This window comes from Miniopterus natalensis, chromosome 15 (genome assembly GCF_054644295.1).
Source record: "Miniopterus natalensis isolate mMinNat1 chromosome 15, mMinNat1.hap1, whole genome shotgun sequence".
NCBI classification, from domain to species: Eukaryota; Metazoa; Chordata; class Mammalia; order Chiroptera; family Miniopteridae; genus Miniopterus; species Miniopterus natalensis.
In genome coordinates, this window is record NC_142095.1 from 24,045,862 (window position 1) to 24,063,420 (window position 17,559).

General features: G+C 36.9%; 1 protein-coding gene across 2 annotated transcripts in view; it reads right to left on the reverse strand.

Moving 5' to 3' along the window:
* RYK (receptor like tyrosine kinase) overlaps window positions 1–17,559 on the reverse strand; it is a 69,479-nt gene that overhangs the window by 22,161 nt on the left and 29,759 nt on the right. Inside the window, exons 4-10 of one of the 2 annotated variants that reach the window (XM_087824941.1) lie at window positions 16,267–16,401; window positions 14,124–14,177; window positions 11,920–12,064; window positions 9,317–9,417; window positions 6,014–6,139; window positions 4,699–4,785; window positions 355–424 (exon numbers count right to left, since the gene is read on the reverse strand). In XM_087824941.1, the coding sequence (XP_087681067.1) occupies window positions 355–424; window positions 4,699–4,785; window positions 6,014–6,139; window positions 9,317–9,417; window positions 11,920–12,064; window positions 14,124–14,177; window positions 16,267–16,401 (718 nt within the window). Of the gene's footprint in view, window positions 1–354; window positions 425–4,698; window positions 4,786–6,013; window positions 6,148–9,315; window positions 9,418–11,919; window positions 12,065–14,123; window positions 14,178–16,266; window positions 16,402–17,559 lie in introns of both variants that reach the window. The other variant, XM_087824940.1, reaches the window with a different exon arrangement.

A 17,559-nucleotide genomic window follows, 5' to 3' on the forward strand; every position in this document is an offset into this window, starting at 1 on the left:
AGATTGGCCCACTGTCTTCACCCCCGTCCCGAATTATTTCTCTGCTCCTTTCCTCATGACTGAAATTCACTGAGCAGACCGAAGGCATTTTATCCAGGCACAGCAAGTTTCCTAGAGGAGATAAAATCATTGTCTCTATCATCAGAGGATTAAAATCCCTCTGGGAAAGGTAACGAGCAACATAAAAATGTTTCAAAGTACAAATGGCTGCTCTTCGTTCTTTGGTTTTATAAAGGAAAGGAACACGAAGAGGAAGGCCTGGGCTCCAAGAAGGGTGGACGAGAGCAGAAGCAGGTGCTGCAGAGAAGGACCCGGGAGAGGAAGAGCAGGTTCTGTGGTGGTTTTTCCTCTCACCTGTGATGAAGGCCTCGCAGCTTACAACTTTCAGTGAGCATCATTGTCACCTGAACTTCAGAAGCTTGATCTGTGTAAAGAAGACACTGTCTTAAATGACAATACTATATATACATGTGCCACTAATATTTTGTTGTAAGGTAAAGTTCTATTGTAAGTCACGACTAAATTTAAACAGGTCTAGCTTAAAATTCTACTGCAGTAGAAAAGGTCAACATTAACAGATGCCGTTAAAGATGAATTTTACTACATAAAAATTAGAAATTAAGGTTCCATAAACAAAGTAGAGGAAGTTAATAACAGACCGGAAGAGTATCTGCAACACACCAGGCATATAAAGGGCTAATTTCCTTTCTGTCCCCCTTCTTTAAAGAGTTCATACAAATCAGTAAGAAAAAAAAAAATTAAAGAGGCATCTCTCCACTCTTTGAAAAGAACATTTCCACTAAGTAAACAGTATATTTTCATTATAAAATTAAAATTGAGTGTCATTTTTAAAAAATGGTTTTACATACCAAAAACAAAATTAAGAGTACAGTGTATCCTTAAAATCACTTTCAAAGAAACCAATAACTAATTTGTATGTCAACAGTAAAAATAATAATAATAATTTATAAAGCTTCTAATCAATGCAATAAGAGGAAGAAGATATAAAGATTGGCAAAGCCAAGATCCACATCCCTAGTAAAATCTGGAACCAACAGTAAAATCCGGACCACTGAATTCAGGCACTAGGATTACACGTCACATTCACTCCTTAAAGCTCAGAAATTGCAAATTTCCTTTACTTCCAACTCCAACCGATGGAATCACTCCCTCTCCCACTACTTGTTATTACTGTCCCCTTTCCAGACAGCGTCACTTAGTTAAGACTTTTGTAGAAATGTCAAATACGTGGACAAAAAGCCACATATGTGGATGTGGAACACTTGGCACTTCTTTGAAAAAGGCAATCCACGCCAGTGTCCAGGGAAATAAACTCTAGTTGTCTAAAAACTGCCTAACATTTACAATCATTTAGTAAATGGCAGGATGTGCCTTATTATGACTCTTTCTGTAATCTAAATAATTTTTAATGAAATTATAGGCAGGACTATTTGGGGGCTGGCAGGATCTTTTCAGGATTGAAAACTAGTAATATTTGGAGGTGCACACCAGTTGGTAAGAGTTTGCCACCTTCCCATTAACCGGTACAGAGACCCAAGTAGAACAGAAGGTAATTTCAGGATGTGTCATTGTATGCATAGTATCTTTCAAGTTCTTAACTTTGATAAATATATTCTATTAAGCAGAAATACCTGAACTTAATGATGATCTAAGAAAACTTTGAATTGGAGAAAAAATTGTATCCACTTAGTAAGAAAAAAATCATTTTCCTGGATTCCCTTCCCTGTGTAGTCCTAGTCTTTTAATTTTAAATACTGAAAGATCTGTCTTCAGGAGGTATACATTTGAAAAGAATACCAGAAAATAATTTACATTCTAAAAGCTACAAGAAAGAACAAAATGATTTAAAAAAACATATTCACAGGTTACAAAACATTAGCAATTAAATAAGAACTTACCACCAATAACCTCAAATTAACTCCTTTATTTTATGAAAATCAATTTGACCATCTTGTGTGAAATTCAGATTCCTAACTTTAATCTCTAGGAATTTATATGGGAATATCTATTAAGTGTCTGTGCAAAACTATGAATTTTTTAAGAAGCCAAACTCTGCCTAAAGGTAAAGGGCAATGATCATTTCGAAACATATTTTTTGCATTTTAAGCCGCACTTCTAAATACAGATTTGTGAAACTGTCAGTTCTATGTAGGCTCAATTAAAAAATAAAAATAACATTGTAAAAGAATAAATCTCAAAGATAATCCTGTGGAATTATCTGACAATTTGGAGGTGAGGACTGTAGTCAATGCACTTCCTCTCTGTTTCCCAAGCAAACCATGACCATATACTGGCTAAGAACTCCCTGTGCTTTCTCCTGTTTCCGTCTGGCTCAAAGAGAACATTGTAATTACAGTGGTAAGGCGTAGAAACAAGCAAGTGACTCCAATTCAAGTGTATACGGAAAGAGAAATCTTATCTTGTGAAACAGCCCCAGTATCCACATTGTGTTTCCCTATCACTATTATTTCCTCCTTTCTCCCCTTCCAACCCTGTATCAGCCCAATTCTGTACAGAAATCTCTTTTGTTAATTCAAGATTCATTCAGAACAATTGAATAACAGTCCAGTTCTAAATTGTCCATAGAATATTTACAAACCCCAAAAGAAATATTAGAATTAAGGGAAAATGTTTCCTCAAAAAATGGGGAAAGTGTAACCAAAGGCAGCGGTTATTAAACACAGGGTTCAAATTTTACATTTACGAAGAGTAACATGTACCCTGTCCCTCAAAACTAGTCAGAAGCCCTGGCCGGTGTGCCCAGTGGTTAGAGCGTCAGCCTGCACACCAAAGGGTGGCAGGTTTGGTTCTCGATCGAGGGCAGGTACCTGGGCTGCAGGTTCGTTCCCTGGCTGGGGAAGGCAACCAATCAGTGTGTCTCGCTCACATCGAAGTCTCTCTCTCTCCCCACGCCTCCCACTTACTCTCTAAAAAGCAAAGGAAAAAAATGCCCTTGGGTAAGGATTAACAAAATAAAAATAAAAAACTAGCCAGAATATCTAGTGGGACCTGATTTAAATATTAACCTTTAAAATTATTTTTGGGCTAGAAAAGTGGGTGAATAAAATAAATACTGAAAAATATAGTGAGTTAAACCATTTACTTAGAAAAGATAAAAGGTGTGTGTGTGTTCGTAACATCCTTAAACAAGCAATTTTGCTAAATTCAAAGAAATCAAATCCCCAAGAATTTTTGTTAGATTAGTACAACCCAACTTTTTAGAAACAATAAACATGGCTCCTCATACTTTCCATAAATTCCTTTAAGTAAATTTAGAAACAAGTTCTTATATATTAACTTTGTTAACTTCATAACATTGTCACCTCCTCAAGCTGAATTTAATTTTGTCCTCAATTTCTGCATTCAAAATGCTAAATCTGTTTTTCCAAAATTAATATTTTGTCATCTCCATCTATAGCAGACAGTGTCAGACATTAAGCACCTTATAAATTACCACACTTTTCTTTCTCTTAAAAAGAGCAAATAGGCTTATCTAAGAATTATGTAAGCTCTTAGGAACATCAATTATAAATAAAATTCTAATGTTTTAAAGTCTTACTAGTATTTAATTTACTAATATTAGGGAATAAGCCATATATAAATAATATTCCAGTATATTTTGCTATGGAATCTCTAATTTAAAAATTTATGTAAATCAATTATTGAAAAAGTGGGTATCAGATTTCTCCAAATGGTTAATATGTTCATGAAAATATGAACTAGTGTTATCTTTTAGAAAACAATCTGGCAATATCTTTCAAAATTTTAAATGCAACATTGTTGGGGCAGCCAAGCCCAACTATGGCTTTATGTGCAAAACTATACCAAGAAATACCTACACGTGGACACACGGATGCGCCTATTTTCTGCAGCATTATGTATAAAAGCAAAGGGGGGAGCAGGAGGAAGGAAATTCACATAAGGTACAGTGAGTCATCTTTTTTTCTTTTATTTTAATCCTCACCTGAGGATATGTTTCTACTGTTTCTACTGACTCTAGAGAGAGAGGAAGGTTATGGGGGGAGAGAGATCAACTGGCTGCCTCCGGCAAGCCCTTGATGCACAGGACGATGTTCTAACCAACTGAGCAGCCCAGCCAGGGCGCATCTTTTTTCTTTAGAGTGTTCAGTATTGGGCAGGTGGAGAGAGAGGAAGGAATACTATTAACAATGTTGTTGTTTTTTAATTAAATTTATTGGTGGTGTGACAATGGTTAATAAAATTATATGTTTCAGGTGTACAATTCTATAACAAATCATCTGTATATTGTATTGTGTGTTCACCACCCCAAGTCTAGGTCTCTATCTGTCATAATTTACCCCCTTCTACCTCCCTCTGCTCCCCTTAACAATGTTTTTTTTAAGAGGGAAAAAACAAAGAATTTTAACCTAGGAAAACCACAATATTAGCTATAGCAACAATGAAGTCAAGTGGATGCAGTTTAACTAGAAGCCTGAGTAATATCTAATAAATGTTTAAGGTCTTAATTTATTAGACTTCTATTTTCTATACCTTAATGAGAACACCACAAATCTCCTTAATAGTCTCATAGGAGCTAAATTAACATGGACTGATTTATAAAGGTCTGGCACCCTGAGAATTTGAGGCAGAATTTAGCTCGCATGAGCTACCTTAGACTGGAAAGCATTATGGAAATAGCATGGGAAAAATTCCTACCTTTAACTGTTTTTACAAATGCTTGCTTTTCTTTATTTGGATCTTTTTCATCTATTAAAATCCCATGGAAAATACGCCCAAAAGTACCTAAAAGGAAAAAAAATAATTAATGAGATCATAAAATAACCTTCATAAAATTTTAAGTACAAAACTTTCTGGCACAATTTAACTTAACAAGGGCATATGTGATCAATAACATTACTCCAGCCCTAGAGTAAAAAGACCCAAATCTCTGTCTTTTAATAACAGAAGTTCTTTGTAGCTAAGAAATGCTTTGCTTTCAGAAATACCAGATCTCACAAAAATATGAGAATTCTTTCTTAATTATCCTAACTAATGGCTATTATAGCCAGGAGCACTGAAGCTCAGTAGTGGGGTGTCCACAGAGACATGGTTCTAGGCTTAGCCTCAGAACAATTACAAAGGGGAGAAATGGACTATTCTCACACATTCAAAAACAGACAACAAATATGTCTGCTTCTGTTGACTACTATTTGCCGCTGGGGACAGTTCCAGACCCCCAACTAGCTGTGACTGACCTACAAGCATCCCAAACAACAGATAAATTCAAATGACTCCTATGCATCCAAAACACTCCAAACTGAATCCCAGAGGGGAAAAGAGTGACTCTGTATTTAACAATTTGAAGAGCTCAATGAAGTATTTTATTATTAATTTCTGCCCTCTTCTTCCAGCATCTCTCCAATCAATACCCTAGAACTCAAAACAGAAAGCAAGGACCAACAAGAGGGGAGGGAAAGGGCACTAGTATCTATCAAACACCTATCATGTGTGAGTTCATTTAATGTGCATCATTTCACTTCATCTGATCTTCATAACTAGCCTAAGAGCAAACCATGTGGTCCAAATTTATAGAAAACTGGTCACAGAAGATATTAAGTGATTTCCCCAAGGTCACACAGGTGATATATCACAGGAATGGGACTGGAGGTTGGGTGTGATTCCAAAGCCCATGCAAGCTCCTGCTAGAACCCCCACACTATCTGTCACAGAGAAAATTACTTAGAATATTTCGAAGAGGCCTGCTAGGTAATCATCTTTAAACAAGAATTAAACAGAAAATGTACTTTAAAGGGAACAAGCACTGATATATATATGCTTTAACATACTTGAAAATCAAGAATTACACCAAAGCCATACTAAGGCGAATTAAAGATCTAAAGAAGGAGAAAATAAAAATCAGTTTTATAAAGGAAATAAATTATGCACTGCTTTCTATCCTTAGACATAAAATGAAATTTTTAGTGCTAACATTGAATATTCCTTGACAACCTGACTTTGAGATGATACAAACCTTCTTGGAGTACATCTTTTAGAGTTATCCTCTCCCTGGATATTGCTATATCCTTCACCTTAGCTTTGGCTTCCAAAAGAGTGACACTTCTTAGGTCATTCTTCTCTATCCGCAAGGTAGGATAACCTGAGGAGCCAACAAAGCCAAACCAAGAAATATAAATACCCTTATTAAGGCATCAGGGTCAACTAGCTCAGTTAGGACCTCAGGAATGAATGTAACCATCATAAAAGGTCCACACATGAACAGGGGGATTACTTACGAAGGCCATACTCAGTTTTAAAAAACACTTTTCCACCTACCCCAAAATCTTAAAATGCAGATTTAAAATAAGAAACACTAAAAATAACATCACCATTACCACCACTTCAGTTGCCTTTCAGCCAAATGAAACAAGCTTTGATTCGCGAAATTCAATTTAATCGGTCTTACGGACCATTTGCCTCCCAAAAGATTTTCTAATATAGTCTCCTAACAAAAGAACTCTTCAAATGAAGAGATGTTTGTAAAAATGTCTTTTCTAACAAAATACATAATCAATTTAATCATTCTGATACTCATACAGCTAGCTTAGTCATACCATTGTGAGATTCACATTTGGTGGTTTTTTCAGTTCCTTTAACTCCCATTCATTTTTTAATATGATGATAGCAGAAACAAAATTTCTAGCCATAAATTAAAATTTTCATTCAAAAAAAAAAAAGAACGAAGATCCAGTGTTAGCAAGGGGAAATTGGAATGGTATCTCTAATGACTTATCTGCTTCGGGAGACACTGAGAAGAACTACCCCAGAATTAGGGGACCTAGACAACGATCGCCGAAGGCTGCGGGAAGAACGGCACGGAAGGCTTTGGGGACTTCATAACGGATGGATTCGCCTGACAACCTGACTTCACCCGTCAGCAGTTCGACCACGACGTGTCTAGGTGTGCGAGTACAATGTGAGCAGTTATACCTGTTTATTCCTGCCTGGAGTTCTCCTGAGTTTCTTGGATCTGTGGTCTGCTGTGTTTTGTGATTTTGGAAAATTCTCAGCCATTATGTCTTCAAATATTTTCTCTCCTTTTTCTTTTTTTTACTTATAAACAAAGTATTTCCATTGAGCTTTTAAAAAGTACTTGTTTTATCGTAATAAATAAATTATCTGTCTACTTAAGGTTATGTCCATAAAAACAAGGAAATTTTTTATTGATGGTAACTAAAAAAGTATTTTAATAAGTAAATGGATTCCCACTGACTTTTTCAAGAAAAGTATTTTGCTTTTAGCATAATTGAATTATCTGCCTCTTTATATCCACAATCACAAATTGACTTTAAAGACAAAGCTTGACATCTGAACATTGAAAGCAATGCTGTGTTTATGCTGAAGAGTCTGGACTACTTTCACATCGATCATCATATTTCCTGAAGAGTACATATTTCTTTCTTTTGTTGGTGGTAATGGCAACTGCTATTTTCTTTTAAATTTCTTTTAATCTAGAGTACCCCCCTTCCCCTTTCTTTTTCTTTCCACTCTCTTATTAAAGAAACTTGGTCAGGCCCTGACCAGTGTTGCTTAGTTGGTTGAGCGCCGTCCTGTACCCCGAAAGGTTGCAGGTTCAATTCCTGGTTCGATCCTTGGTAGAGGCAACCAACTGATATTTCTCTCTCTCTCTCTTCCTTCCCTCTCTCTAAAATACACACACACACACTCTCTCTCTCTCTCTCTCTCTCTCTCTCTCTTAGAGAAACCTGGTCAGTTATCCCAGAGAATATCTGGCATCTGCTTTTTCGAGTATCATTTAGCTTCTGTATTTTGTGTAAACTGTAAATCAGTTCTACAGTTTTGATTAGATCTAATTAGATCCAGGTTAACTCTTGAGGATGGGAGGGGAAACAAGAAAAGCCCAGGGGTGGTGCATCACATCTGTGAATGCAGAATATCTATTTGTCTTACTTTTCATAACACTAAGTTTCATTAGTGGATTTGGGTAGTGACAGTCTAATCTCTCAAATGGTTAAGTTCCCATTTCCCTTTGTTCACAGGGTTTTAAACATTTACAATCTTTTCCTGAATCAAATACTTTATTGGGATTACAAATACAATTTCTAATTGTACCAATCCACCCCCTATTTATTGGCTGAGAATCTTCTATAAAGAAACATTTTGCCTCATGAACCAGCACTATCTGGTTGCTCTGTAGCCACCAAGTAGCCAGTTGTCAGAGTAAGGTATTACTGGTCCTTAGTAACCTCAGAATGACCAGTGTCAGAGTAAGGTATTATTGGTCCTTAGTAACCTCAGAATGACCAGTGTTTTAAAAAGGTATCATTATGAACTCATGGATTTTTACACAGTTTATGTTACAATCCACTGCAGTCATCATTTTTTTTAGATGCTCAAATGGGCCCATTTTGGGGAGCTCTTCAAGTCTTTTGTGGCTCCCTTGACTTTTGTTCAGCAACATGTCCCAGGTTAATCTTGTACATTCCTGATCCAGTCCTGGAATCATCCATTTCGCCAAAGAATTCTGGTTCTTTTTATTGAAAAATGGTATTAAAAGGCACAACAGGACACTGGGTGAAGAACGGATATTCTTAGTATTAGTTTACTAAAGAAAAATGCTAGCCCAAGGAAGGTAACAGTTAACTGCCTATAAGAACCTAATTAAACCACAGCACCACTGAGTGGAGCCCTGACCTGTGTGACCCAGTATCTCCAGTGTTCCTTATTTGTATGGTGACTGATTCCTCTTTATGTCTAAATTATACTCTAAGAATGATCACTTCCCCCTAAACATCTACATGTTACAGTACAAAACTTTTATCAAAATCCTGTTCAAAAAAGGGAAATCAGGTCTCATGCTCTCAATTCTAATAGCAGCTAGTGTCCTATCTTGATAAGAAAACAATGTAAAGTCCTTACCACAGCCTGTAAGACCACCAAACAATTTACTAAAACCCAAGTCTCTGTCTTCATGCAGCTCAATGGCTTATTCTACTTAAATACCTGAAATCTTCCTTCTGAATTTCTATAGGAGTGATTTTGTAGCCCCTTTAATGTACTTAATCTACAGAAACATCCACAAAACTAAATACAGCAATTAAACTTAAAATTTTATTTTTCATACTCTAATTTTAGAATGTTTCATTCAATGCTCTAGAAGGCAAAAGTTGAAGATCAAGCCTAATTCTGCACTTGTTGGATACTATGTACATAGTATGGTACACATGTCCCATAAGTAACTAACCACGCAGGACCACTGACGGACAGACAACAGACGACTTTAGTAAATCATCTTTAGAATTAAATTAACTCTTACTGGTAATAGGAGTTGCGTTGTTGGGTGTGTCGGCTCTCAGATACTGAGTCGTCTGGGTAGATGGCTGAGATAGCCCTTGCGAACTGCTGCTGGCACTGATGCTGCAAACAAGAGATGCATTTGGCAAGTCAGCTTCAATGAGAAATTTCCTTTCCCCATACACATGAAATGCACGTAGACATTATAACTAGCTTAAAGTCCTGACGGAGATCACAATAATGTGCATCTCCATCACAAATGTTCCACACTAAACATCTTTACTTCATAATGTAAAGCTACGTTTTTTCTTTCCTTTCTACCTCCACAATCATCAAACAGGTTCACCTACCAAAGTCATTCAGAAATGCAGGTACCGGTCCTCAGACACTACGGACAGTAGCAGCAGTCCTGAGCCTCATACAATGCGTTACGGAACTACGAACCACCTCTTACAAAAAGAGCCCATACCATTCAATTAGATTGTTTTTAAGAAAAGGAAGAGAAAGACAGGTCTCCTTTAATGATGGTTCAAAATCAAATGGCCTACAGATGAGGGAGTAACAAAACAGTTACAAGTTATTATTACTAATTATTTTTGTTATTACTAGTATTATGCATCTCCAATCTTTTGAATGACAAGAAAGCACAAGGCACCCATTTTTGGAGTTCTGAGCACTACTCAAAGATGACAATGGAAATCAAAGTTGTTAAAAGTCCAAAATTCAATAACGAGGAAGTAAAAGCAGCATTACCATCCCCAAAGAGGGCGGAATAAAGAACTTCAATTAATGTCCCATAAAATGGGATTAAGAAAAACCTACCTCCCAGGATTTTTGTGAGGCTCAAGTTGTATAATATATGTGAAAACACTGCTTAAATATCCCCTGCAACCAACATACACTGATGGTAGAAAGCCCAGACCCCAAATTATTTACTACTGTGTTTCGCTCCACTAGGTGGCACTCTTGTACCAACTCAGAATTCTTGAAAGGACTGGGCATGTGCAGATGTTGAGTATGTCCATGCCAATTTTTTGTTTGTACAGCAAATATTTATTGTGTCCCTACAATGAGCAAAGCACTATTAAGTGGTCAGAACAAACCTTTGAAACCCCAGAGAAGCAGGTAGCAGTTGGGGATCCACCCCTGACAACTCTTAAAACCACTATCCACATAGCTACATCACAAGGTAGAAAATGAAATTAAAAGGTACATTTTCTAGCACTTTATAGTTTAAAACCAGTCTAAATAAATTATTTAATTTAATTTTCATAAGCAAGTAAGATTAGTTATGGAGATACTAACTCTGCTTTAGAGTTGAAGTTAGAAGTTAGAGCAATTTCATCATTTTCCTTCACAGCACTTGTTATAATTTGTGTTTCTCTATTTTCTGTATAACTTTATTTATGCATTCAACGAGTATTTATTAAGTATCTACTAATGCCAGATACTGTGCTGGGTGCTGGGGATCCGGCAGTGAACATAATATACAAAGGACCCTAACCTTGTGAAGCCAATAGTCCAGCAGGGATTTCTTCTTCAATGTCTGTCTTGCCCAGGCAGATACCGAGCCCACGAGGGCTGGAAAAGTGCCTGTCTGTTCACTCCTTCCCCCCCAGCACTGAAGCCAGCACCTGGCATAACAGGCCCCACGTGGCCCCAACAAAGGGAGAAAGGTTCGAAGAACATGGGAGATAGATCTCCACGTAATGCAGGGCTTTGACTTTGCAAGCCATGCAACTGGGAATGTCTTCAGCCAACAACTGGGAATCATCGAGGAGGGAACCAAGAATCGTGTGCTGGGAAAATAAACCTGTCTATCATTCCATCTTGACCTCTCACGCTATCCTGGCTGTAATGTCCTCCTTGTCATCTCTGACTCACCCAGGCTGGGGCCAGCACCCTTTGTATCCCACACATACTGTAATCATCAACTTCACAAACTTTCATAATTATGGGTTAATGTCAAAGATTAAATACTTGAAGCCATGAGGTATATCATTAATTTTATAATTCCCAGCACTCAGTATGTCTAACCCAGTATATCTCAAAGGCTACACATTAGAATCATCCAGGAAGCTTTAAGAAAAATAATGATGCCCAAACACCACCCCAGGCCAATTACATCAGAATCTCTGGAAGGTGGGACCCAAGTACTGATATGTTTTAAAAGCTTACCCATGATTCTAACATGTGCCCAGGCTGAGAATCGACGGTTTAAATCATGGCAGGTTCTCAATAAATGTTAACTGGATGGATGAGCAGGTGAGTGGACAGATGGAAAATGGTGAAAGAGCAAAAGAGGAGGGAGAAACAGCTATTTGTAAAAGGTACTAGGAGTCTGAAATATGGTCGTATCAAAGGGGACAGGGGAAAATTGTGATCTCGACTTCTCCACCAACTAATAAACTGTTATTTCTGACTTCGCGAATTTTAAAAAATAAAAATAGAGAAACACAATGATGGCAATCACAAAGACAGTAATTCTTCCTTGGGCTAGGGCTGGATCACCCTCCCTCCTTCCCCTGCACCACTGTGCACCAGCATGTGCGGGTGTATGTGGGCTCCCAGGCAAATGCAGATAACTACTTTTATTTTCTTCCTTTCCCAAAATATGTATGATACCTGTCATCCAGTTCAATCCTTTTCATACTATGAAGGTGCAAAACAGCTAATATTATTGCTACGAGAAATATTACTGCACAGCAAACCCCTACGCTGATGTAAAACACACGCGTAGAAGTGGTGGGAGCTGCATGTACAGGATCATCTGAAATAAAAATGAAAAGCACATTAGGCTTCTTAAACATATCAATTGCTTTGTGACCCAATATACACAATAAATATGTTCTTTGTAAAAAAGATTTTCATTTTATGTGTCCATTCTTTGATAAGATCAGTTACCAGTAATGTGTTGATGTAAGTTCACATAATTTTTTAAATGTTTTGTGGTAGTTTTTTAAATAGAATTTTGGTTAATGAATATGAGTCATAAGCGGACCCATATAATAAACCAACTATGGTAGTGCGGTCCACAGATGCTCTGCGGTGATGGAAATGTTCTATAGTGTGCTGGCAATAGAGCAGCCACTGGCCACCTGTGGCTACTAAGCACTTGAAATGTAGCTGGTACAACGGAGGAACTGAAGATTTACTTTTATTTCATTATAATTAAAGTTAAATAACCGCATGTGGTTAGTAGTTACCACATTGGACGGTAGATCCTCATACTTCCTCAGCATTGATGCTGAAGTAGGGAGATCAGGAATCTTTGGTGCCAATCAGCACCAACTCACAGAAGGAATATTCGACACAGCAACCCATACATTCAAAAAACCAACAAGCGTTTAACCTTTTCCCTTTTAAGAGTAACAAATTATTTTGCTTATCTGTGTTTAAAGATAAAAGCAGAAAAAAAGACTATTCATGAAATAAAGTAATATTCAGCTTTATATTATTCAAATAAGAGAAAATAAGCCTCAGCAACAGAGAAAATAACTCAGCAGACAGACACACAAACACAAACTAAGAAAGAGAGAGAGAGACAGAGGTACAGAAAAAGATCAGTGAGTAGAGTGGAAGACAGAGAAGCAGAGCTGGTGTAATTGGAGATTTAAGTAAGTTTTGATGAGTACTTACATCATAATTCTACTGGATAAAACCTGAGGAATTTGGGTTTTATCCTAAATGAGATAGGAAATCACTGCAAGGTCTCAAGCAAAGGAATGACACATTAGCATACTTGAAGGAAAAAAGGAGATGAGCGACTGCATGCTGTGTAGAGAATGCTGTGGACGCCTGCAGAGCAGAGGTCCCAGGAAGACAGCAGTGGCCTGAGCGAGAGTTTCTGAGTGAAGAGCGAAGTTAAGGGACTGGGAAGCAGAGTCCACAGACCTTGCGAATGGATTATGCTGAAGTAGAAAGAAAACGAGGAATCAAAGCTTTGGCTTAAAGAACTAGGTGAAGGCTGCAGCTTTACAAAGACAGGGAGGAAGCGGGTTAGGGGAAGAGAGCCCAGAGTTTTGTTCTTTCCGAAAATACCTAGTGTGCACCTATGTGGAGATGCTGAGTTGATGGAATTCTGGGGATAAATTAGGACAAAAGGTAAAAATTACAGCTTTCAAAACTTGGAAATGAGACTGCTTTCTAAAACTTAAAGTCTGAGTCAACCAACAATAAATCAGAACAAATTAATGCAAAGAGACCGAATGGCTTCCAGGGCCTCTAGACCTGACTGCACAAGGAGAATCCAGTAACCTTTTAAGATACTCCTTTTAAAACTACCTGAGGAAGAATCAATCTCAAGGACATGTCCATGTCGGAGAAGTCTGAGTGACTATCTAAACACAACCAATACCATAAAAATAAAAATCTACTTTGTGTTTCTGCTCTGTAGGTTTAAATGTGATATCTGTTTTTAAGCTTACATTTTCACCTGGAAGAAATAAGCTGAGGGTTAGGTCCAGATCACAAATCAGATTCTCTAACCTTCTGCTCAATAGAAGAAGATCTTACACATATTTCATGTTCACGCTTAAATTATGACCATTTGAAATAATGTGATGTGAATTCTTGCTTATAAAAGTTTTTTTTAGATCACTTGTTATGAAATATGTATGAATTTTACTTTAGAAAATGTTTAATATTCTAATAGTTTCATCTGACTATATACAAATCTACAAAACATCAGCAAATTAAACAGCATGGCATCATTCATCTTTTGACAAATTGGGAACCACAAGGCCTCCAAGCTTCATGTAACCATATTTATTTGCAATCAACCATTTTTCATCCCTAATGACAGAAAAGGGTAATACAGAAATACTTACAAATAGTTCTGCTAGTGTTTTTGTCCAAGGCTGAAGTTTTTACTTCTTCAAGTTCTGAATTAGAAAAGGAGATAGAAGATGCTTTAGAAATTATTTTCTATGAAAATCCTTAAACATTGTAATTACATTTTCTAAATTTTCTCTAACATAGTTTTATGTTATATCACAACATTGCCTGAACTAAGTAACAAGGTATTTGTTGCAAGATAATAAATGATGAATTATTATTCTGATAATTATCACTATAATCATCATTAACCAAAGGCTGTTTCTTATAGATGCTCAATGAAAAAGGGTTTTTCTGTGGTCAAGCAGTTTAAGGAAAGCCACACACTATATCCTGTGTGGATGCTCACAGAGCACATTAGCAGAGTGTAAAGATAATAAGGAGTTCCAGAGAAACAAACTTGTCTGACCCAGTAATTTCCACCCTCATATGATATGGGAAGCTTTTCTTGCCGGTAACACCCATTAACATTTGAAATAGTACAGATATGTTTTCTGTTGTAGACAGTTTTTTAAATGTTGTGGGATGGAAAACCAGATAAATAAACATAGCAGGATCACATACTAAATGAAGAGTCATGACTGGGGTGGGCATTAGTATGACCACCAAAGAAAAAGGGTGGTACTATATTAAACTTAAGTCTAAAACAGAATAGAAAATTACACCAACTGTTAACTCTGATGTTAATTTTCACATATACCTTAAAGTAAAAGGAGAAGGCCTGGGGTCATTTTGAATACCCACTGATCACCAACCTTAGCGAAGTGGTGGGCTTCACAGGCTAAATCCCATTTGGTCACCATTCTTTTTCTTTTTTAAATTTATCTTTATTGTTGAAAGTATTACAGATTCATTCCTTAAGCATTAAAAGGTGAAGTGCCACGGCCAATCGCTACCCGCCTCCCCTAGGGATCAGGAGCCCAGTGGTTTACACTCCCCGCTGACGGGTGTGCAGGGTTAGGCAGCCTCTCTAGGCCCAGTCTCCTCATATTAATGACATAATGACCAGTCAAACCAGACAGTCTCTGAAGTCCACTCTGGCTTTAAAATGACATGAAAGTAGCAGAAAGTAGTATATTCACAGTGAATACACTAGAACAGAAAAATGTATCAAAACACCAAAGCTAACTCTTCATTTAAAAAATGTCCATTCCAATGCAGTACAGCCTTTTTATTGACATGTACCTGGACATTAATCATTATAACTCAGGTGCTGGTTGGAGGTGTTTTCGTAACACTCAGCACTAACTTCAACTAGAACATGTGTTAAGAGACAGTTTAACAACGAGACTAAAGCATGGGTTTGTATCCCAGCTGTACCACTTGCTGTGTGACCTTGACAGCTGCTCAGATTCTCTGAGCCACAACTTCCTCTTCAGAAAGGGAGAAAATGAGAGAACCTACTGCCTAGCGTTGCTGTAAGGACTGAATGGGTTTAATGCCTGTAAAGCCCTTGGAACACAGTAGGCACTCAGTAAGTTTAGAGGGGTTTTTTTCTTTTCTTTTTCAAATCCACTGTAATTTCATGAGTAACAGATTATTCAAAAGCAAAAACTATAACATTATTAAGTACCCGCAAATGGTATTCTAAGCTTTAGGTTAGATCCAATCTTAAAACCACACACCTCTGAAACAGGTTATTGTGCCTATTTTATAGATTAAAAACAAAAAACAAAAAAACTTAAGACTTGTTAAGTAATTTATCCCAACCTCCTGCCAAGAGCAGAGCCACAATTCCAGCACAGGTCTATCTGGCCCCAGGGCAATGCTTCTGTATAACAGTAACTTTATAAGGGAAAAGCAGTAAACACTCTTTACTCAGGAGCCCCTATCAGAATTACCTGATTTTTTTGTCTTCAGTTACTACAGTAATATTTCACATTCCTAACATAAGACCCCCTAGCAATTCTGACAAAAGATATTGAGAAAGCAGGAACTGAGTGGGGCCTGAGTGGGATTCCTGCTATGGGATTATCTGGCGATTATCTTGGAATTTCACCTGTTAATGTTCTTTCCCTCCTCATTTGCAACTATAATCAAGATTTGGTTACAAATCTGTAAAAAAGACTATAAAATTGATTTTTGAGCTTCTTAAAATCTATATAAAACACATACATTGGTAAATAAATTCCTTACTTTTGTAGCACATTTTCCTCCGTTTAAAATTTAAGACTGTGAAGTTTTTTGAAGAGTTTACTGTCAAATTGAGCTGCATTAGAATCATAACCTCAGAATCTATTTTGCCAGTACAGGAAAGCTCAACCCGGAACACTGTTTAAAAAAAAAAAAAAAAAAAAATTGCATTATTTTAATTTTCTCAAATTCAACATTAACACCCATTAAATATTTTTAAATTATTTTATTTTTGTTGCAATAATACATTTACATAAAATACTATTTAGACATTAAATATTTCATTATAGATGTAAAAGTTAGTGTTAAAGAACCAAGAAATAAATGAAGAGATAATTATTTTCAACTTTTGCTCATGATTTTCAATACCACTTTGTCTCATAAGTTCTCTCACTATAATACAGTAAAGCTACAAAATTGTAAGGCAAACCCTGCTACCTCACCAGTCACATAAAAAATAACAAAAATTACTTGATAAAAAGGAAAGACAATTCACCACCAAATGCAGTATGTATTACTCTTAATGAAGAGATAAATATAAAGCTGTAAAAAAATCTGATAAATTCTCAACTCTGAATGAAGAAATACTTTTCTAAAGAGAAAGTGGCTTTAATCAATTATTGTATCAATCGGATAACAAACTTTGGTGCACATCAATTTTTTTCAATCTTTCAGTTTGAGGTTTTTTTCTACAAATTTAGACTATATCATTCTACCATCTGTGTGAGCACATGAGAGACACGGGTATTTCTGAATACCTTTACTGACCCACAAACATTAACCAGCCGTCCTATGCTTTCTCAAAGCTTAGATAAAGGTATGTCACTCATAACAGTGAGTAAGACTGCCAGAAAGACGTTCACCACACCGCTGTGGCTTATCCAAGTTTCAAAAATTTCCATTTCCTTAAAAATCTCATATCTTCAGGAGCCTTTCTCAAAAGACTGGTACAAAAATAGTTAAACTGGTGTAAGTATGACACTTAAACCATTTACTCAGATGAGCCCTGAGTGCCTATCCCGGGCCAGGTGCTATGCTAGGTGCCAAGGCTAGAGAGTTGAAAAGACAGCTCCTGCCCTCTGGGTAGTCACAGGCTAGCAGGGAGAGGCGAAGACAAAGAATTACAAGATAATGTGATCTGTTCAAAAATAGTTAAATAAAGATTCTATGGGAAAGGAAGACCAGAAGAAAGAGTTAACAGTAGATTTTGAGACGTGGAGAATATTCAGTATGAACAGGAGTTCACAAGCAGAAAAGAGGAAGAAATGGTTCCAAATACAGAGACCAGCATGTGAA